This window comes from Prunus dulcis, chromosome 3 (genome assembly GCF_902201215.1).
Source record: "Prunus dulcis chromosome 3, ALMONDv2, whole genome shotgun sequence".
Lineage (NCBI taxonomy): Eukaryota > Viridiplantae > Streptophyta > Magnoliopsida > Rosales > Rosaceae > Prunus > Prunus dulcis.
In genome coordinates this window covers 3,607,070-3,628,891 of record NC_047652.1, presented here as the reverse complement: position 1 = coordinate 3,628,891, position 21,822 = coordinate 3,607,070, and the positions used below count along the sequence as shown (strand labels likewise).

The window sequence follows — 21,822 nt, the reverse complement described above, 5'->3', positions numbered from 1 at the left end:
CATCATACTTTAAGTAAGAGTAAATGTGCTTGTATGGGCACTAATTCTGCTCCATACTTTTTAAATAAAAGTAAAGGCAGCTGTGTGGACGATAAACCCGCGCCACACCTTTAAATAAATATTGCCGTATGGGTAATAAACCTACTCCATACCATAAATAAAATAAATGTGGGGATAAAAACCTCCACCTAATATATATGAAGTGCATAATATATCATATATTGTGGGCAATATAACTACGCCACTATTCAAGATATAATAGATGGGTTTTAAGATCACACCATCATTTTATTACAATAATTTGTGTTACAACGCGATGGGTAAAAAAAAAAATTACACCACCATAAAATAACAGGACGGGGTATAAAAACCGCGCATTCCAAATTACGTTACAAAGAAGTAAATTAAACAAGCATGGATGAAACAACATAAAAATTGTGAGAACACAAAAAAGAAAGTTTGCATGTCGTCATAGTAGTAAAGTGAGAGTAGACATATGACAGAGAGAAGACAGAGAAATAACCACATAGTGTTGAGCTGGGAAAAATTCAAAAATAAAAATGAGAGACTATCATGTTGATAGCGTGTTATAGAACTAGAATAATCAGAGAGTATGAGAAGTACCACTAAATATTGGAAGTATATTGAGAGTGGAATTATATTTTCTCTTTGCGGTGTTTACACCGACAGAATTTCTTCTCAAATATAATTCACTCTCTCTTTTCTTCTCTAACTCTCACTCTCTTCTCTTCTAATTGGTTGTGTATTTTACAACTTAAGAGAAAGCCTATTTATAGGCAATTAGAATGGCCTCCCGTGGATGCATCTTCAACATTTTCTCCCAACATCATCATTTATCCCAACATCATCATTTCATCTTTTGACCAATACCCCCTTAATTTATTCATATGAATTTCACTTCTTACTTTATAACAGCTCTAAGTTATTAAGAAATATTGTAAGAGATTAGGATTTTATTTTATATTTGCTATCTTTATCATATCATTAATAAATCATTGAGAATTTAAGCAACGATAAATTCAAGTCTTTCAACTTCCTTGGCGTGATGAAGGAAAACACCTAAATATATATATATACTAAAGCCCAATGCAACTAAACACTGTAGCTAAGCACAGTGTAATGACGGAAATGCCCCTCATTTTTCTGCTGTTTCTGTTTTTTTTTTCTGCTGCACAGTGAATTGACGAAACTGCCCTTGACTAAACAGCTTCTTTTGTTCCCCTTTTTGCCCCTCCTCCTTGGTTGAGATCGTTTTGTTGGCTGAGACAGAGTCGTGGCTTTCGTTCGTTTGCAACCAGCTGGTTGGGGGGCAGCCATGGGAGAACAGTGTTCTGTTCCACAGGCGCTCGAAGACAAAGTAAGAATCAAACCCTTGATGGTTTCAGAGGACATGCCCCTGTAGGAATCTCTCCAGCTCATCGGGGGGCTCTGACCCTCAGTCGCCATGGCTGAGAAAACCCAGAAGCAAAAACCCTAAAAAGCTTCTCCGCTCACAGGCTTTGAGTGTATCATTACTGTTACAAAACTGCAAATACCCAAATAGGCGAGCGACTCAGAGTGAGTTGAGAGAGAGAGAGAGCACGTTCGATCGAGTTTACAAAGAAACAACACAGTGAGAGATTTGGGATCGGGAGATTTCATTTTTCTACATCCTTCGACTCAGGCTCCCCCATCTTTCTTGCTTGCGAATATTTGCATCGTTGCTCTCCAGGTATGCATCTCATCAACTTTTCTTAAGATTTCTAAGGTCTTTATTTCATGAATTTGATTGTTGGCTGGGAGATTTTTCATGCTTTGTAGAGTTGTGTTCATGTTTTTTGATTATTTTGATTTCAGGTTTTGGGGTTATCTCTAATGGTTTATTTAGTTATTTTTTAGGAATTTCAGTTCATTTATTTGATTCCTTTGATTCTACTGAGCATGTTTTTTTTTTTTTTTTTTAATTGAAAAAATTCCCTTTCTTTATCTGATATTGGTGATGAAATTGATGATAAAATTCCCAACAGCTAGCTAATTCTCCAGAATGATCAAGCCAATGGGCTGTTCAGTTAACTCAGAGAAACAAAATAAAATTATGTCATGGAACACACCTTCATAAATGGTCGATCACGACTAGGAAACGAGTCAATGAAACTCTCCTTCAAAAGTAAGGATACCTAATTACAAGAAAATCAGTGTTAGAACAGCAGCAATACATTTGGATTCTTCTAAGACAAGTCACCATATGATTGTGCATTCAAATATGAATGTCACTAGATATATGAGCAAGCATTTCACATTCAAAAGAATTGACAAATTGATCTGCACTTATCAATTCAACATAACTGAAGGTACGAAGTGAATGATATAAGGATGTATTATGCTGAGGTTCCATATATCTGACACTTCAACAGAACTTAGTCCATCACAAGTAAAGCAGAACACACCTGTTCAGCTGTGCACTCATACACTGGCCTTTTCCTAGCCAAAAAACTCTCTCCCACAAGCTTTGCATGATAAGGACTTAAGGATGAAAATAATTCCTTATGTTGTGGTAACTGATTACATCACACAATGGGAAAAGGATCAGACACTCACATTTTATTTGTTTTTAGAGGAATATTTAGCATTTTGATAAACACTAGCCATTCCAAGAAACTAGATAACACATAAGCATGAGAAATGGTAAACTAATATATAGAAACTTTCTGCTTTGTTTATTGTAAGGCATACGGTTAATAACGAGTCTGAACATATTTGAGCTGCAATATAAGTAGAAAAATACAACTGCTTAAAAATGGAAGATGTTTTTTTGGCTGGCTCTTTGTCAGTTGGGATTTGTTTTTCTTTTTTTTCTTTTCTTAATGTTGGTTAATTGCTGTTTTACTTTAGCAAAGTGTTCAATTTGCTTGCATGAATTTGATCTTTCTGTTAATAGAGCATAGGAATTAGCTAACGGCACCATGTGAAAATGTAAATTGACTTAAGTTATGTATGAGATGGATGATTTTTATCTCTTTAAAATAAAATTGTAGTCGCAGACCATTTAGATTGATTAAGGAGAGAAAAAAAGACATTGGTTTGATGAAAATACTAAATGCAAAACATACCTAGGTATAAAAACAACACACAACATGGTTGAGGTCATTTGGGACCGTTGTCAGAGTAAAGGCTTTAGCATATCAGACAGTAAATTCAATACCAGTAACTTGATTCCCATATGTTACTACCACTGAATTCTTCCATTGGTCATTCTTGCTTGGGTGTTGCATTGTGGTCTGAAGTAACCAAGAAAATAAGTCTGTAGTTTTAAAGCTGCATTTTGGGTTTTTTTTTGCTTATAAATGGGTGAACTATGTAGAAAGGATGAAAAATCTTCCCACCAGAAATCTCTCAGACGAAGAGCAAAAGTGCGGCTGGATTTGCATTTCTCCCCTGTTAATTTTGAGATTTTTCATTCTTTGAGATCTTTCGTTCTTTGAAATAGAAACAGGCTTCCATCTCTCTTGATTTTTCGTCCCTTTTATTAATTTTGAGTGTATTTCTCCCCTATGATGGGATTGAACATGTTTTTGAATTGGTAATGGCAGGTGACTGTTTGTGTGTGAAGAAAGGCTTGCGATTGCCCTTGCTGCTGTTGTGGGACAGAGTTTGTGCCTTTGCGAGCTCTAACCGAAGCCGGGAAAACTGTTCTAAAGGTACAAGCTTGCTTTCCGCTTTCTTACTGTTTTTTGTTTGTATAAGTTTGCTGAAACTGGGGGAAAAAAAAAAGGTGTTGTTATATCTGCCATTTCCTAGATTTCATTTGTATTGTGGAATGTAGGAGATGGGTGTGCTAGAATATGTGCTTCTGAATATGGTTGGGCTCTTTTTGATATATTTGAATACTTTACGATGAGCCTTCTAAAATCTGATGTTCTTCAATCATCAAGAGTTTTAGAAAGAATGTAAATCAAGGAACTTTAATTGTTATTAATTTCAATCAAAATCATGATTGAACATATGATGTGCAGTCAGTATTGAACATCACTGAACATACCTTTTGTGCGTTTTAGATTTTTTTGTTAATGGGTATTTGGGTTCTTGATTTTGGATTTTGGAAGATGTCCTTCGAGCTCATAAAAATTTTCTTCTTTTTATTTGTGGGAATTAAGGCATAGTGATTATCATCCATAGTTTTGACTTTGGTTTTTTCTTTTTATTCCCTAGAAATTAATTTTAGTGAGAAATTTCTTTTTGTCAGCATATTTTGCTAAAACTTCTAAATTAATGTTCCCTTTGCCAATGGTAATCTTTCTGTCAGCTATTTTGCTAAAACTTCTGTTGGGATCTTTCAGTAAAGATTAAGTTTGCTGAGGAGGAGTTTAGTTCAAAGTTTGTCGTATTGGGCATGTTGAAATCAGAACAAATCTGATGCTGCAGCTGCTGTTTTGACATAATATTCCTGAAACTGATTGCATAATTTGAATGTCTAACTTTGCATCTGTTATTAGAACTGGTTGTGCTAGAGATTGTTCATGGTCATTTTATTTCTGGGGTTAAAAGAAAAAAGATGAAGCATGGAAATCACTTTTTCGAAAAAGTGTTTTTCCCTCACTTTTTTTGGGCTCATATAGATAGTGCCAACAGAGCAGGTTTCAATTTTCAAACAGAGGAAAACTCACATGGGCTTTTGGCAGAGAACCAGCAAACCATAATTTCTCCAGTTTATTATTGAATGAAAGAGAGATTTTCAAACCAGCAATGCTGAGTTTTCAGTTTGAGCCTGTGGGGGATGCACAATCTTCAGTTTTGCATCCCCTCAACTTTTCGTCATTACACTGGGCATTTTTGACTTTTTCCTTTTAGTTTATGGAAGATATGATGTATTTGGAGGGGTTGTTGCTAAGAGTGATAACAACATGATGTTGCTTTTGATTATATATTAATGTCTTTTCATGTGCTGAAGCTTTTTGAAATTTTGTGTTTTTTTGAGGGAGCTTTTTTAACATGAAAAATGAGATGTAGCTGCCTTTGGTTTCATTTGATTGATGTTTTGGGTTGATTTTTAGGCATATATGTTTAGTACAAATTGGAGCTTGATCTATAGATTGTTAGAAAAGACTTTGAGATGACTCAATTGTTGAATTAGAGTATGAAATTTTGATGTCTGTTTAAAGGGGAAAAAGGGAAAACAGAAAAATGGAATTGAAAAATATAAATAAAAAAAAATCTTGATTGTTTAGGGTGACTTTTGCATAGGTAACTTTTGATTGTTTAGACCAGTAACTTTTGATCTTATATTCTTTGTTTCATATGCATTTAGGATCATTTAGACAGCCATTTTCCCGTGCTTTTACAGTGTTTTTCTTTGCCCAAAACACATTAATTTGGGTAATCTTGAGTGATTTCTTGCCTTGCAGATTTTGCTCAGGCTAAAGTTTTAGTTTTATAAAAAGATTGTGCATGTATAAAAATACGCAAGCTAATTTCTTCTCCATTTTTTCTATTTTTTCTTCCTTTTTCTTCTCTCTCTCTCTTTTTTAAAAACCATGTTTTCTTTTGATATTTTGCAGGTGTTCTTTTGTTGCTTTGAATAGAGCAGTTTGGTTGGTGTTTTCAGCTATGTTAAGCAGGAGGTGAGTTTCTAGGCTGAAATTTCCAATTAATTGTTTTAAGTTTTGTGAATAGAGGATAGGAATTAGCTAATGGTGTCAATTGACAATTGGTTGGGATCAGTGTGTGCTTCTTAATTTTTTCTTCAAGTCCTAAAGAAAGATGGCAACCGTACAAAAATAGACTTCAACAATTTTCAAACGCAAAAAAAAAAAAAAAAAGGATTATATGCCTTATGAGAAGAAGAAACTGAACTTTCGGTTTTTGCGTTTTTTACAGGTGCTGTATAACTGTTTTTTAGACTGTTTGGTAGCTCTTCCCATTGCTGCTAGACAACAGGTCAGTTTTCTATTTGTCTTTTGAAGAAGTCTTGCATATCAACCGTGGCTAATTGTTTTTTGGATATTGTGTCTTTGAAAATTGTTATTTCTATCATTGTGATGTTATTGCTTATATGGTTTGCTTGATTAGGCTATAGAAATTGTATTTAATTCGTTTTCATATGTTTGTTTTGAATTTTTTTATTTATATAGCTGCAATACTGTTGGTGTACGTCCATTTTGCTTGATTAGGCTATAGATGTAATAAAAATATTGTAATTTAACTCATCCATGTTTATTTTTTCCTTTCCAGCCATTGATGTGTTGGTTGGAATTTGTAATTTTTGAATATGATAACCTAAAAGAATTACAAAAACCAGAAAAAGCCTGAGTTAAATTATAATAGATCGATATTGAATGCATTAGTGCCAAGGAAAATGTTGTTGAGTTGTAAACAGTTACTCAAAATCTTCCACCGGTTTCATACTTGGTGCATCTACATTTAGCATCTGTTTTAAATTCTTCACTAAATGGCATCAAAATATTTATTAACCAAAAATAGCTAAATACAATGAATAGTGAAATTTCCACCAATGACCAAAAAGAAAACTTAGATGTTGTAAACTATGCAGTGCTCTCAAAGTGTCGGCTTATTTTACTGGTTTGGATAGAGCTTTTAGGTTCCTGCTTTTGGTTCTGTTAAGCAAGAGGGAAATTTCTTGGTTGAAATTAATTGTTTTCCATTTTGCTTTAGCCAATGGCATCAATTTCCCATTTGCGTTGATCATTTAGGCATATGTACTGTTCTTAATTTTTTAATGATGAATTTTTGGTATGCAAGTTTGATATCAAAGCATCCCCTGTGAATATATACATTAGCTTTTTAGTAAACCCATGTAAATCAGCTACACGGTGCTTGATTATTATGCATCAAAGTTATTCAAATTAAAGAACACATTATTAAAAAGCATGACATTATAATCAGTAATTGTATACTCTTTATTTCAAATGCAGCATCTAATAGTTTTTAAATAGACAGTGTAGCATCTCCATTGCAATACAGTTAGTGAAAGAACTTTTTCTTAATAAATGTTTTTTTCGTTTTCAATTCATTGTGGAAATAACTTTAAAGTGGGAAAAGATCATCAATTTTTAACAATGAGGATGAGATTTTTTTTATAAAAAGGTTGGCTATACATCAAAACACTGTCAAAGATGTAGCACATGTGGCACTAATGCTCCAGTTGGGGATCACCAGGTTGTTCAGAGCCCTGTTTTAGAATCTAGAATGTCTTTATTTTTCGCTCTTTTGATTGTTGCTTAATTTTATTTCAAATTGCTCCTCTGCAAATGGTTGGTTGCAAGTCACAATTATGGGCCATTGAACTAATTTCCAGAAACAAATTGACCACATTGGAACTAATTATATAGGGTTTGGTCGATGTTTGGTTTTATCGAATTTGTTTTTTACAGAACATTTGGTATTGGTCTACACTGTCTTGCATGCATATGGATTTTGAAATGAGTTGTGATGTGTCTATGTAGTTTTCTCTTTATGGTGTTGTTTACTTTTCAACCAATTAACATGTGATTCTCCTCTCAAGGAATTTGAAAAGAAACCAGTCTTGAATTCGTATTGTCATATTTTCATGTTTTCATTTGTTTGTGTAACAGCTAGATGCCCTTGCAAGAAACATCAAAAAAGAAAAATCCATGTCCACCACCCATTAAAATATAGATAGACGCCTGTACAAGATTTTTTGAACAATATGCAGCTCAAGGCTGCTCATATTTTGATGTTCTAATAGCTGCTTGATATATTAAAATATGCATAATATTTTTACGACTTAAACTTGCCAAACTAAGCATGATGGCACTGTTTAGATCTCAATTTATATATAAATAGGGCCAGTATTTTAACATAATAAGCAGCGCATATATCATCTTATTAATTTATCTATCTTAATTTATTTTTTTGTAACTTAAACGTACTAAACTAAGCATGATGCCACTATTTAGATCTCAATATACATATAAACAAAGCCATGTTTTCTACATATTTTTCCGACTTTATAAACATTTGACGCAATTTCAAAACCCGCAGCATCGCGCGGGCGCCTTTGCTTGTAATAACTTAAACAATGATAAAGGCTCATGACTCAGATTCTTCAAGTGCTTGCACAGGCTTTTGCCACGTCTAGGGGGGATGTAAATGAAAGCTGCTGAAAGTCTTGGCAAATCTTGGGCTGAATTGTGATCTGGGTTGTAGTGGTCAAGCTAGGCCTTTATCTCTGTTTTGGTTTGGCCTTTTGCCCCCATATTTAACGTCAAAAGAGAAAATCCAACTACTATTATGTGTTAGGCAACAAATTTGTTTAATCCCATTTGATCAAAAAGAACATATATTTAGGGAGTTGATTTTCTCTTTTTTTTTTGTTTTTGTTAGAAATTGTATGTTCTTACTCCTTTTTTGTTTACTCCACAAAAGGAAAGTGGGAAAATCAGCACCCTATATTTAATCTCATTCATAGATATGGGTTTAGCCAAGTTGCCTAGATCAAATGAGCTCCCCACTATGCACCCGAGTTCGAATTCCCTCTCTATAGTTTAGATTAGTTTAAAGTAGATTATCGCTTGCATAAAAGAAAATATAAAAGAATCTATCTTGATTCATCAAGTGAAAACTTTAGGATTTTAATTTTTTTAATCACAAATTGTATAGCTTCAAAATTGTTAAAATTTTAAATTGTGAGTATTTTAATCACAAAGTAACTCAAAATGTCAAAATTTTAAATTTTCTAGCTATGGAACATAATAGTTTAAATTGGAAAAAGAGAAATTGTATGTAAACCTCATTCACGAAACACAAATTGTTCTAACTAATGCCAGCAAGAACTTGTTTGTCTTTCTCGGATCTGATCTTTGCTTCACCAAGAAGTAAAGGTCCAATTTGGAATTTTATTGAATATTTGTGACGTTTAGTTGATGCGACTTTAATCTTTCTGTTTAGCACAAAAAACTATCAAGCACTAAATAATTGATGGAGTTACAAACTTAACCTCAAATGCAAACTAAAAGAAGTAGAAAAATACTTTCCTCCTTATCGTGTAAGTAGGAGCTCCTACATTTATATCAATAGTGTGACATGTGTGCAGAAATTTTTCTTTTTATGTTTTTGACTGCAATAACAAGAATTTGATTGCAATTATATAAACTACAAGGATTAAAATTAAAATTATTTTATTTTAAAAAAACGTGGACTACATAAGTGAAACGTACTTTTGCAAAAAAAAAAAGAAAAAAAAAAAGTGAAACGTAATGCAGGGGGGAAAGAAAAATCAACCAATACCATGCCGGTTGAATTGTTTTTAAAGAAACGCAAAAACCCTTGGCTACGGTTTGACTCGCGCAGAGACTCTTCTTGGGGAGACCACAGACAAGGTAATTTTCGCAGTTCTGATACCCTGCGTCTCCTTGCCCATTTCTTCCTCGTATTCAATTGGATTGGTATTCGATGATCCTTTGTTTCATATTAGATTTTCATGTCGAAGATTGATGCTTTGTTTGGTTGCGAGAATATATATATATATATATATATATATATATATCTCTAAATTCTGAATCAGTGAATCTTGTTCTCATATTTTTTATACGTTAAAACTTACAGCCCTATTGGGTTTTGGTGCAATTGCTTCTCTTAAACTCGTTTATTTCATTAAATTTTGAGTTTTTCTTATCCTTTTTACTATATAGATGATCAAGAACTGAACTTGATTATGGAAACATATCGTTGCCCTAACTCGATATGGTTTACATGGAAAATAATGTGTTTGATGAAGTTATGAACTTTATTTTGGTTGCTGTTAAGAGTTGTTAAGAGTTTTTAAGATGTTAAAGTGCGTTCATTGTTTGAATTTCTTGATTTTTCTTTTGAGGATGAACAGTAATCGCGGATAAGACTGTTTTCTTTTATTTCTGTGAAATTTGTTATTGGGTGGCAATACTCTCAATGAACAAGGACCATAGTTCTAGTATGGGATGTGAGATTCTGTAACCATTGGGCTGAAGCCCTGCAATCTGAAGCAAAAACCCTATGGATCTTTATGTTTGTTTTTCTTGTAAGTTAGTCTGAATTTTGTTGGCTGATTATTTTATTTTATGTTCACGGAGACATCAAACAACCATCTATAGTAAATGGGGCTTTTTGTTTGTGTCTGTTTGTGTTTGTGTGTGTGGTAGTAATTTTTCTTTTCTTGAACAGTATTTTTTAAGTATGGAAACTCTTTGGTCATAACATGAACTATTTTGCAATTAGGTCCCTTCCAAGTAGTAAACAGATGATGTTGAAGAGAGCCCTGCAGAATCTGAGAGTACCTTCAGAAAGTAAAAGGAAAAGAATCTCTAGCACGGTATATGATAAAACCTGTGCTATTGATTTGTGTGCAGAAGCATCTGGAGCTCACAGAAAACGAAGGAGGGAACAATTTAGTATCATTGACAAGAACGTTAAGCTTAAAAAGCAGCAAACTGCTAAAGATTCAAATAGCGTGGACAAAAGAGTTGCATCCATGGATTATATCTCACAATTGCCTGATACTGTCATCCATATCATCCTCTCTCTCCTTCGTAGTACAAAAGATGCTGCTCGAACCAGTATCTTGTCTAAGAGGTGGAGGGACTTGTGGACCTCTTTCTCTGTTTTGACATTCGACCAACGGACTTTTCAAGAACTAGAGGGAGTTCAAAGTATGGAGAACTGCAATGAGGTGTTTAAGCAGTTTATTGATAAGTCTCTCCAGAGCCACCTGGATCGTAAGTTAGGTATATATAAATTTGTTCTACATTTAACCTCCTATGATCCAGCATTGGTTCATCATATGGAACGGTGGTTTGGACTTGCAGCTGAAAATAACGCAAAAGAACTAGGTTTCCATGTTCATGTGAATGGAACTAGGCGCTACATTTTGCCCAAGAATGTCTTTGTTGCAGAAGGAATAACTGGATTAAGGCTGCAAGGCTGTAAACTTGAAACTTGCACTATTATAAAGCTTCCTCATCTGCAAAAGCTATATCTGCGAAATCTTCGTGTTGATCAACTGATAATTATGAATCTCATTTCCAGCTGCCCTCTAATTGATGATTTGAGACTCATACAATGCTCGGGGTTAAGTTGTTTGGACATTTCAAGTCTTCTTAAACTTGATAGGGTTGAGGTACACTGCTGCAATGTACTCAAGAAGATAGATATTACAGCTCCTAGTCTTCAAGCATTTTGGTATTCTGGGAAGAAACAAGTGTCCTGCAAAATTAACTTGAAAGATTGCGAGTCTCTGAAAAGGCTGAAACTAGAAGACAGTAGAATGACAAACAACCAGTTTCATGGTCGATTCTTCAGTTTTCCTCTCCTAGAGAAACTGGAGCTAAGTAACTGTCTCAAGTTGACGAATATAAGAATTGGAAGTCATTGGCTGAACAGACTAGTCTTAAGAGGTTGCAAGAATCTAGAGGAAGCGGAGATCGATACTCCAAATCTTCTTTCATTTGAGTATCAAGGTGATAAATTCCCCTTTTCTTTTCTGAATCCTAAGTGTTTGAAGGAGGTCAAGCTTTCATTTGCACCAATGGAAGATAGGAAGCTAAAACTTAACCTCAAATCTGAGCCTCTTTGGTTTCCTAAGTTGCGAGAATTTCTTGGGAAGTTCGACCATAAAGGCTTGAAACTGGTTGTGCGCACCAGTAAGGTAATCGTCTCCTTTTATTTTAACATTTCTATCTCATTTTCCACATCTCATACTTTTTTATTTTTTTGCTTGCTTTGGCCAATTCAGAATGTCATCATCCATGAAGATTTTGGAGAAATTTTGCTTTCTACATGCGGTGGTCTCAAAATTGAAATGGTCCAATCTTCAGTGGGTACTGAAGAACTATTAGATATTTCATTGCATAAAGGACATCCACAGACCCTATCTATAATGTCATCTTCCAGCAGTGAATTCCCAAAGGTATGGTAGTTTCCTTGCATGCTTTTGCTTATTTCACCAATTACATGATCTGTAATCTGTATAATGTGGATGCCATTTTGTATTATGGACTCCTTGATTTAAAGCCACCATGTTGAGTGAGATTGTGCCATCAGATAATAAAGTGACATTTTGCTTTCGGGCTGTGGTTTTTACTTGAACTGCAGTTGGTACATGAGAAGATTATCAATAGAAAGGAGGCTCCAACCTGCTGCACAAGTAATAATCCCAACAACAAGTGTTGGCGACACTTCTTGAAGGATGCCAAGATGGTGAACTTGAAAGGGGCTAAAGGCAAAAATGACTCTGAGTCGATGGCTTGGTTGAAGTCACGTCCAAATGCTAACAAGATTGCTTGTTTTAGATTGGAGTGGAAATCTGACAAAGATGGTAGGAAGGCGTCCCGCTAAGATCTACATTTAACTTTTATTTCAGTTTTTCATTAAATTTTATATGACCACGAATGAATTCATTTTTGGATCCTATTTGAATATTACTTTTTGATATTATGCTTGGAGATTATATGACTATATATGGCCATTCTTTGGGTTTTCTTTAGTTTTCAGCTATCTTCTGAATTATGCTTTGGATTAGTTATGTTGTTTGTGGTCATTCTTTATGATCTCCATGATAAATACAGGTGATGGAGATTTCCAAACGGACGTAAACTCGCTGCTTATAGTTATGTTATTGTGGATGTTGTTTTTACTAGTTCCTTGTACAACCGGGGTACACAATAGCTTTGTGGGAGGCTTAACCCTCTCAAACAAGCACGTTATCTGGGTAAATCCAGCTAATATTATAAGAATTCTACTATTGCTACAAGACATGTGATGCGACCTAGGTTTGGGTTTTAAAAATGACCATTGTATTTATTAGAAGTTAAAATTACAAACAGAAAGGGTTTTCAAAATGCAAAGTCGATTTTTTTCAACTTTTTTGTTTCCTTTCGGTTTCTGCAAGTGTCTTGAGTTTTTCAGTTGTTCAGACAGAAAAGCTGGTAGGAGATTTTGACCGTCTTTGTACAGAACTTGCTGGTAGTGGAGTGGAGGAATTTCCCTGCAAAACAAGTTAATTGAAAACAGAGAATCAGTTTGGACAGTTAATATTGGTAATTGGAGTTGGTGAGCTATGTACCCTATTCTTCCTAAGCCCTCACACAAGGCCATCAACTCCACAATATTTTTGCAGTGTGGGGATCATCTGTTGTATGTCTTTGGCAACGAATCACTTGGCCTGCTTGCCCACAATCACAAAAGCTGGAAAGCACCTAAACGAAGGCAAAGCTTGTACACGTACACAATGCAATCGCATTCGCAAATCCCTACCAATCATCACATGTGTCAGCCAATACTTGCTCTTATGGCATGTTTACTAATCCGTCATCGGATGAGGAGGAATTGAATTGAGAAGGAGTTGGATTGAGGAGTTAGAATCCGGATTCTATTGAAGTCATTATTACTAAACAATCTGAAATCGGGTAGGAATGATATTGATTCCCTATAAGTTGTTTACTAAATTCTCATCAATCGGAATTGAAACCAATTTTATTACTAAAATTCACTTGTTTTAAATAAATTAATTTGTATGTAAATTTTTGTTGGGTTAAAGTGGATGGAAAATTTGGAATTTTAAAAATTATGTGAGGATATAATGGGTTAAAAAATTGGATTTCTGATGAGCTCCAGGAATTAGAATACCACCTCCCACCTAATAGTTCAATTCCTCCAAAATAAGGAGTCAAATTCCTGATTTTGCGTGGGCCTCACTTGCATTTTCATTCCTTTGTGTAAGTAAACACAAGAGTAATCCATAATCGGAATCCAATTGCTTATTTTAATTCTCATTACAGATTAGTAAACATGTTTGTTTAATGGTATTGTTCATTCCAATGTTAGAAGAAACTCCAAGTTCGAATTTGCCAACTCATTTATCTAACAAAATGAAAGATCAAGTGGCAATTTCTAATTGAGATGTTATTCTGGATTGTCATCTCATTCTTCTTTTTTTCAAGAATCAAGAACTTGATATTGTAAAGCATATATGCTTTTCTAGAATTAGGGGCTAGCTAGTGATGACCACAACCTTCCTCAAATGCATAAAGAAAAAGCAGAGATTCCTGCATGCATAATGCTAAAATAGAATCAGATACTACTACCCATCTGGTCCCTGTTTGCACTGTGCGTTTTGTTCATCTCTCCCCCTAAATTTGCTTTTTCTTCATTATATACCTCTATGTTATCTCATCTCTCTCTCTCCACCACCAACTATACTCATTCTAGCTTTTTCCTTGCTTTGCTCTTCTCTAAACCTTCCCTGAGCCCTATGGTATGCATCTTGTTCTTAATCACTCTGTTTGTTGTTTCCTTGGCACTTGATCTTTAATTTTACCCTTTATTTATTTGCTAGATTGTAAGTATGTTACTGTTGTTCTCAACATAAACTAGTACTCTGAATGAGAAAAATTGTATCTAAACATTTGAACAAGGAAAGTTCCTTTAAATTTTTATGTAGGATGGCAAGGAGCGTGCAAGTGGGAAGAAGAAGAAGACCATTGAAGTAGGACCATGGGGAGGAAATGGTGGAGCTGATTGGGACGATGGGATCTACAATGGGGTGAGAGAGATCACGCTTGCTTACGGTCTTTGCATCGACTCCATTACTGTGGTGTATGATAGAAACGGTAAGCCTGTCAAGGCAGAAACGCATGGTGGTCGCGGAGGCGATCAAACTGCTGAGGTACGTTTCGATCCTTGTACTCTTTCTTTTAATCGACAACTTTCGTCCATGAGATTTAAACTCCAGACATCCTCTAACAAAGTGGAGACTGATGCCAATAGAGCAAATGGTCATAGGCTTCAAAGCTCGTACTTCAAAATTAGATTAAGATTGACAGAAAGTGTATCAAATTTGATGATAATTTATTTCATAGAGGCGAGATATCGAGACAAAAATATTTTGATTTCGGCCTGACTTTTTTCGTGCAGATAAAGCTTCAGTACCCAGATGAGTTCCTAGTCAGTGTAAGTGGACACTATTGTCCTATGGTGTATGGTGGCGGCCCGATAATCCGGTCACTCAAATTTCAGAGCAATAGAAGAACATTTGGACCATATGGAATTGAAGAAGGCACACCTTTTACTTTCACAGTGGATGGAGGCAAAATTGTTGGATTAAAGGGAAGAAATGGATGGTACCTAGATGCCATTGGGTTTCATGTATCCCCTCCCCAAACCAAAAAACTCTTTCAGAGTATTCAGAAGAGTTTTAGAAGGCTTGGGAGCTCGGTTTCAAAACCTTAGACTGCTCAAAGTTGAAAGCATATTGACTTAGAGCTCATGCCTGCCGCCATACGAGTTCTTAAAATCACCAAAAGCTCAAAAATATTGCACATATATAAGCTACTCTTTCTGCTTGGGATTATGTCTTTCCTTTTAAGTACACTAAAGCCATCCAAATAATGTTTAGTGTTTTCTGTACCATCAATGGAATATTATGTTTCAATAGCGGGTAGCGAAACATGCGTCGATTGTTCTTATTAATAGCGTTGGGTCGATAATCAGATTAAAATAATTGAACAGCAATCTAAAAGGATTAAAGGAAAGGAGCCAAGCATTTTTCTTTCTACCCATAATACAATTTACAAAAGATAAACACAAGAAAGCACTGTATCTTTTAATTCACTTTATATGCATTCTGCAAGTCTGAAAGCATATAAAATTCAGTCTCAGAAAACTATTTCCAGACCAGAAATATGCTATATAGCTGATCTAAGAATCACATTGACATCAACTATATAACCCCAGGTTTGAGGGAACTTTACTTGCTCTCATTCACATATCATAAATGTGACCATGACATGGAATATGTGAAGCAGAAAAACCATAAAACTGAATTTCAGGCAAGTACACAAGATGCGAGGATTCAGATCTCAAAACCAACTACTTTTCATTTCAAGCTATTGTGAGAAAACAATGAACCAGCACATAGCCATAAGAAACAATTCATTATAAGAGCATGTTGGCATCCTTATGAAAAATCCCAGAAGAATTCTCACAATTTTGATAACATCAGCCATGCTGCTGTTATAAGAACAAGAAATGAGTCCCCTAGCAAATGATTTAATATGAAGTAATTATCATGGACACAGTGTCTCCACTTAACAGCACACCATACACCAGTTTCATGCATGTACACAAAATAACAAAGGTGCATCAATAAAAGAAATTCCAAGGCATCACCAGCCAAAGACAACAGGCACAAAGGTTCTCTGACCACACTGTATAGTTTTCATACCAGAGTTTTGTAAACCATATTCACTTACCCTAAACCCACACATTGTCTTGACACTTTTTTTCTACCGGTACATTGCCTTGACACATAACAGCACATGTTGCACCAGCCTTGACACATAACAGCACATGTTGCACCAGTTTTATGCATGCCATAAAATGAGAAAATAATTGCAAGGCTCATGAATATAAAACAGGTAGAAAGTTCTCTGGTCAGATTCTTACAAGCCACCCTCAAGCAATTAAAAAGCCATGACCATATGCAAAAGCCCTAAGCACAAAACAGAGTAACAAGTCATCAAATCATGTCTTTACTAAAAAATCTAAGGTTTACATTCAAGGATAAACGCCAATTCAGTCAATTAACATCAATATACTTCTCAGTGTAACTCTAAAAGAACTGAAGACATTGGTACCAATGTATAACAATCAAATCTCAAGCAGCAAAAGGAAGTAACATCAGATACTCGCCATCCATAGAGTACTATCGTATAACCCATATCCCAATCGGCCAATCCACTCAACTTAGACAAATTACAAACTTCAACCCAATAAAACACATACACAGACAGACAAATTCCCATTACGGATTAGTAAACATGTTAGTTTAATGATATTGTTCTTTCCAATGTCAGAAAAAACTCCAAGTTCGAATTTGCTAACTCATTCAACTAACAAAATGAAAGATCAACCAAGTGGCAATTTCTAATTGAGATGTTATTCTGCGTTGTCATCTCATTCCTTTTTTCTTTTCAAGAATGAAGAACTTGATATTGTAATGCATAAATGCTTTTCTAGAATAGTGGCTAGATAGTGAGGACCACAACCTTCCTCAATGCATAAAGAAGAAGCAGAGATTCCTAGTTCCTGCATACGTAATGCTAAAATAGAATCAGATACTACTCCCATCAGGTCTCTGTTTGCACTATGCGTTTTGTTCATCTCTCCCCTAAAATTTGCTTTTTCTTCATTATATACGCCTATGTTATCTCATCTCTCTCTCCACTTCCAACCATACTCATTATAGCTTTTTCCTTGCTTTGCTCTTCTCTGCGTTTAGCATTTTGTTCAAACCTTACCTGAGCCTATGGTATGCATCTTGTTCTTAATCACTCTGTTTGTTTTTTCCTTGGCACTTGATCATTAATTTTACCCTCTATTTATTTGCTAGATTGTATGTATGTTACTGCGGTTTTCAACATAAACTAGTGCTCTGAGTAAGAAAAATTGTATCTAAACATTTGAACAAGGAAAGTTCGTTTAACTTTTTAAGTAGGATGGCAAGGAGCGTGCAAGTGGGAAGAGGATGACCATTGTAATAGGACCATGGGGAGGAAATGGTGGAGCTGATTGGGACGATGGGATCTACAATGGGGTGAGAGAGATCAAGATTGCTTACTGTCTTTGCATCGACTCCATTACTGTGGGGTATGATAGAAACGGTAAGCCTGTCAAAGCAGAAACGCATAGTGGTCGCGGAGGCAATCAAACTGCTGAGGTACGCTTCGATCCTTGTACTATTTCTTTTAATCGACAGCTTTCGTCCATAAGATTTGAACTCCGGACATCCTCTAATAAAGTGGGGACTGATGCCAATAGAGCAAATGGTCATAGGCTTCTAAGCTCGTACTTCAAAATTGGATTAAGATTGATAGAAAGTGTATCAAATTTGATGATAATTTATTTCATAGAGGCGAGATATCGAGACAAAAATATTTTGATTTTGGCCTGACTTTTTTCATGCAGATAAAGCTTCAGTACCCAGATGAGTTCCTAGTCGGTGTAAGTGGACTATTGTCCGATGATGTTTGGCATCGCCCCGCGGTTAATCCGGTCACTCAAATTTCAGGGCAATAGAAGAACATTTGGACCATATGGAATTGAAGAAGGCACACCCTTTACTTTCACAGTGGAGGGAGGCAAAACTGTTGGATTAAAGGGAAGAGATGGATGGTACCTAGATGCCATTGGGTTTCATGTATCCCCTCCCCAAACCAAAAAACTCTTTCAGAGTATTCAGAAGAGTTTTAGAAGGCTTGGGAGCTCGGTTTCAAAACCTTAGACTGCTCAAAGTTGAAAGCATGTGACTTAGAGCTCATGCCTGCCGCCATACAAGTTCTTAAAATCACCAAAAGCTCAAAAATATTGCACGTATAATAAGCTACCCTTTCTGCTTGTGATTATTTCTTTCTTTTGAAGGACACTAAAGCCATCCAAATAACGTCTAGTGTTTTCTGTACCATCAATGAAATATCATGTTTCACTGGCAGGTGGCGAAACATGCTTCGATTGTTCTTATTAATTGCGTTGGGTCGATAATCAGACTAAAATAATTGAACAGCAACCTAAAAGGATTCAAGGAAAGGAGCCAAACATTTTTCTTTCTACCAATAATACAATTTACAAAAGATAAACACAAGCAAGCACTGTATCTTTTATTTCACTTTATATCCATTCTGCAAGTCTGAATGCATATAAAATTCTGTCAGAGAAACTATTTCCAGACCAGAAATATGCTATATAGCTAATCTAAGAATCACATTGACATAAACTATATAACCCCAGGTTTGAGGGAACTTTACTAGCTCTCATTCGCATATCAGAAATGTGACCATGACATGGAATATGTGAAGCAGAAAAACCATAAAACTGAATTGCAGTCAAGTACACAAGATGAGAGGATTCAGATCTCAAAACTAACTACTTTTCATTTCAAGCTATTGTGAGAAAACAATGACCGGACAATGAACCAGCAAATAGCCATAAGAAACAATTCATTATAAGAGCATGTTGGCATCCTTATGAAAAATCCCAGAAGAATTCTCACAATTTTGATAACAGCAACAAGAAATGAGTCCCCTAGCAAATGATCGAATATGAAGCAATTATCATGGACACACTGTCTCCACTTAACAGCACACCATACACCAGTTTCATGCATGTACACAAAATAACAAAGGTGCATCAATAAAAGAAATTCTAAGGCATCACCAGCCAAAGACAACAGGCACAAAGGTTCTTTGACCACACTGTATAGTTTCATACCATATTTTTTAACCCATATTCACTTACCCTAAACCCACACATTGTCTTAACATTTTTTTCTACCGGTACATTGCCTTGACACATGACAGACATGTTGAACCAGTTTTATGCATGCCATAGAATGAGAAAAAAACTGCAAGGCATCAACATGAATATAAAACAGGTAGAAAGTTCTCTGGTCAGATTCTTACAAGGCACCCTCAAGCAAACAGAGAGACAAATTCACATATCTATTGCACGTACATAAAAAAACAGATGCAAACTATCTGACGAGAATGTAATAAAACCCACATAACAACATATCGCAGCGAATTCAAATTCGTCAAATATACACAAATATCAAGTTTCAAATTGTTCCAACAAGAGTCATAACTCTTAATTAGCAATCGGTACAAACACATAAGCATATCATATATATATATATATATATATATATATTGAATTCAAAACCCACGCTGATCGCCTTCCCTATTCTAACCTCTAGCCTTGAGCTCCGCAAGCCTCCTGGAGAGGTCGTCCTCGTCGACCTTCTCGGTTTCCTTGGCCGGCACGGCATGGGAAGCTGGCTGAGGTAGGCCCACAGAAACCTCAAGCCCATAGTCATCGGCGACCTGTTGCATCAAGCTATTGACCTCACCCTCGGGAGTCGAAAGCGAGGTGGAGCCAGCCATGGCGGTCTCCATGAACTCGGCCTGGACCTCCATGTTCACGAACTGCTTCTCGAACGAGTCCATGGTCTCCGACATCTTCTGGAGGTTTCCGGTGGCCAGCGACGATTCGAGTGATTTGACAATATTTCCCATGGACTTATTGATGGTGAACATCTTGGCCTGGGTGTCGAGCCGAGCCACCACAGCGTCGAGCCGGGAAGCGAGCCGGAGATAGTTCATTTGCTCTGTGCGCTTTCGGATCGCGTTCTCGGCGTAGATCCGAGCGCCGTCAACGTTGCCTTTTTCCATGGCCTTCTTGATCTTCAGCTTCTCGGCTTTCTCCTCCTTCTCGCACTTTCTGGATTGGCGCTGAAGCGACTTGGACGTGAATTTCAGCTCCATGATCTGGTTCATCAGCTTCTCGGTGTTTCCCATGGTGGATTTTGGGGATTTGATTTTCTAGGGTTTTGGTTTTAAATCGGAGAAAGGTTCCGTATTTGTGTGTTTTGGATTTGCGATTTACGCGTTCCGCGTCTGTCTCAGAGGGAAGTCAACAAGTCGAAGTTTCCTACTTTTCCTTTGTTGGGCCGCTTTTTTGTGAAGTATCGGATTGTTTTGTATTAGACTGGACATAAAGAATATGTGACTTGGGCTTACCACTTGCTGTTAAAAACCTAAAATGTTTTATTTTTATTTTTTGAGTACAAGTTATAGTCTAAATTACATGAGAGGGGGATTATTCTCACACACATACAACTATAACGCCATGGGAATTCAAACCTGAGACTTAGGCCTTTTTTAAATAGGCTAGACCCCATTGGGAAAAACCTTAAAAATTATAATTATAAATATTTTTATCACAAATTGTCACTGAGTTTTGTAAAATTAGTTTTTTCACCGTATTTGTGAAGTAATGGCTGCATATGCGTGTCACATTAGCACACTAATAGAATTTTTAACGGGATTAGACGATATGGACAACATTGATGTGTGCAGAAAAACGTGGATGATCAAATTGAATACTAAGAAAGAAAAAAAAAAAAAAAAAAAAAACTTAAAAATTTCGCAAGCTTGTGATGTTTTGTGATAAAAGCTCAAAAAACTTATTAAACAAAAACTGATATACATAACCAAACTTTTATTTATGTTTTTACATTAAAAAATGGTAGGGTAGTTTTTTACACCGCTAAACCCAAAAAGAAAACACTTATTTGCAACATCCCCTCCTTCACAAGGAAGAGGAAACAAAGGGAAGTTACCCGAAACTGGTTTCCCCCTTTCTTCTTTAAATATTGCAAACAAGGACAAAGACGTCTGCCCATGGAAAAAGTAAGATAAACAATCGTTGAAGAGTTCTTGAGTCTTGACAGACATAACCCCTCACCTCACCTATAAGGTTAGTTTGTTTTGCAAATTATTATTGTCCTTTTGAATTAGAATTGAATCAACTACTATATCGATCTAATTCTTGGGTTTGCATGCATTTAATTACATAGTTGATTTCGTAGGTGTTAGTAAACGCAAGAAAAATAAAAATAAAAACAGAAAATTCCAATACATATATATTGAAAATCGTGAATATGAATAATTTCAATAATGTTTGCGAACATGTCATGTAAAAGAGTAATATCCATAGATAAAATCAGTGTCGCTATCCCTTTCACCATAGATTTTAGTGTTTGTTCTTTCTGATTCTTGGTTTTGTTCCTCAAAGAGTTGGGAACAATGAGACTGATAAAAGAAGAAATCAATAGATGAACAATAATAGGCCATGAAGTTTGAGACTGAGAGCATCATTTGCTACTGGACAAGATAATAATAATAATGACATAACATTCATACACCATGTCAAAACTGCATTAGTTTACCTTTTTAATTGGGTGACATTCAAATTCTTCAA

The 21,822-nt window shown here is 35.7% G+C and overlaps 3 protein-coding genes, 1 long non-coding RNA gene and 1 pseudogene across 7 annotated transcripts; 4 read left to right on the top strand and 1 right to left on the bottom strand.

Annotated features, from left to right (window-relative positions):
• Positions 1 to 1,291: 1,291 nt before the first annotated feature.
• LOC117620816 lies at positions 1,292 to 8,075 on the top strand. 3 transcript variants are annotated; one of them, XR_004584867.1, is made up of 5 exons: positions 1,292 to 1,732; positions 3,591 to 3,698; positions 5,556 to 5,618; positions 5,875 to 5,934; positions 8,020 to 8,075. It is a non-coding gene; the product is annotated as an uncharacterized LOC117620816 (long non-coding RNA). The 3 variants fall into 3 exon arrangements; XR_004584865.1 differs by lacking the exon at positions 8,020 to 8,075 and adding an exon at positions 7,590 to 7,761; XR_004584866.1 differs by lacking the exon at positions 8,020 to 8,075 and adding an exon at positions 7,102 to 7,761.
• Positions 8,076 to 9,230: 1,155 nt separating this feature from the next.
• LOC117620808 (putative FBD-associated F-box protein At5g22720) lies at positions 9,231 to 12,493 on the top strand. 2 transcript variants are annotated; one of them, XM_034351045.1, is made up of 4 exons: positions 9,231 to 9,356; positions 10,231 to 11,656; positions 11,744 to 11,917; positions 12,103 to 12,493. In XM_034351045.1, exons 2-4 carry the CDS (start codon positions 10,253 to 10,255, stop codon positions 12,343 to 12,345), a joined length of 1,821 nt encoding a protein of 606 aa, XP_034206936.1. In that variant the 5' UTR covers positions 9,231 to 9,356; positions 10,231 to 10,252; the 3' UTR covers positions 12,346 to 12,493. The 2 variants fall into 2 exon arrangements, with proteins under 2 accessions (XP_034206936.1, XP_034206937.1); XM_034351046.1 differs by lacking the exon at positions 9,231 to 9,356 and adding an exon at positions 9,398 to 9,422.
• Positions 12,494 to 14,147: 1,654 nt separating this feature from the next.
• LOC117620809 (jacalin-related lectin 19-like) lies at positions 14,148 to 15,448 on the top strand. Its single transcript, XM_034351047.1, has 3 exons — positions 14,148 to 14,263; positions 14,450 to 14,674; positions 14,923 to 15,448. The coding sequence occupies exons 1-3, from the start codon at positions 14,171 to 14,173 to the stop codon at positions 15,235 to 15,237; spliced, it is 633 nt and encodes a 210-aa protein (XP_034206938.1). The 5' UTR covers positions 14,148 to 14,170; the 3' UTR covers positions 15,238 to 15,448.
• Positions 15,449 to 17,241: 1,793 nt separating this feature from the next.
• LOC117620815 lies at positions 17,242 to 18,496 on the top strand (annotated as a pseudogene).
• A 989-nt stretch (positions 18,497 to 19,485) lies between these two features.
• On the bottom strand, positions 19,486 to 20,507 carry LOC117620812 (ESCRT-related protein CHMP1B). Its single transcript, XM_034351049.1, has one exon. The coding sequence runs from the start codon at positions 20,355 to 20,357 to the stop codon at positions 19,746 to 19,748; it is 612 nt and encodes a 203-aa protein (XP_034206940.1). The 5' UTR covers positions 20,358 to 20,507; the 3' UTR covers positions 19,486 to 19,745.
• Positions 20,508 to 21,822: the final 1,315 nt, after the last annotated feature.

What these genes read in the sequence shown, in the direction of transcription:
- LOC117620812 (XM_034351049.1), bottom strand. Translation starts at nt 20,357, where the DNA reads ATGGGAAACACCGAGAAGCTGATGAACCAGATCATGGAGCTGAAATTC.
- LOC117620808 (XM_034351045.1), top strand. Translation starts at nt 10,253, where the DNA reads ATGATGTTGAAGAGAGCCCTGCAGAATCTGAGAGTACCTTCAGAAAGT. An exon ending in TGGTTGTGCGCACCAGTAAG is followed by an intron (nt 11,657 to 11,743) that starts GTAATCGTCTCC and finishes TGGCCAATTCAG; the next exon opens with AATGTCATCATCCATGAAGA. An exon ending in CCAGCAGTGAATTCCCAAAG is followed by an intron (nt 11,918 to 12,102) that starts GTATGGTAGTTT and finishes CTTGAACTGCAG; the next exon opens with TTGGTACATGAGAAGATTAT.
- LOC117620809 (XM_034351047.1), top strand. Translation starts at nt 14,171, where the DNA reads ATGTTATCTCATCTCTCTCTCTCCACCACCAACTATACTCATTCTAGC. An exon ending in AACCTTCCCTGAGCCCTATG is followed by an intron (nt 14,264 to 14,449) that starts GTATGCATCTTG and finishes ATTTTTATGTAG; the next exon opens with GATGGCAAGGAGCGTGCAAG. An exon ending in GAGGCGATCAAACTGCTGAG is followed by an intron (nt 14,675 to 14,922) that starts GTACGTTTCGAT and finishes TTTTTCGTGCAG; the next exon opens with ATAAAGCTTCAGTACCCAGA.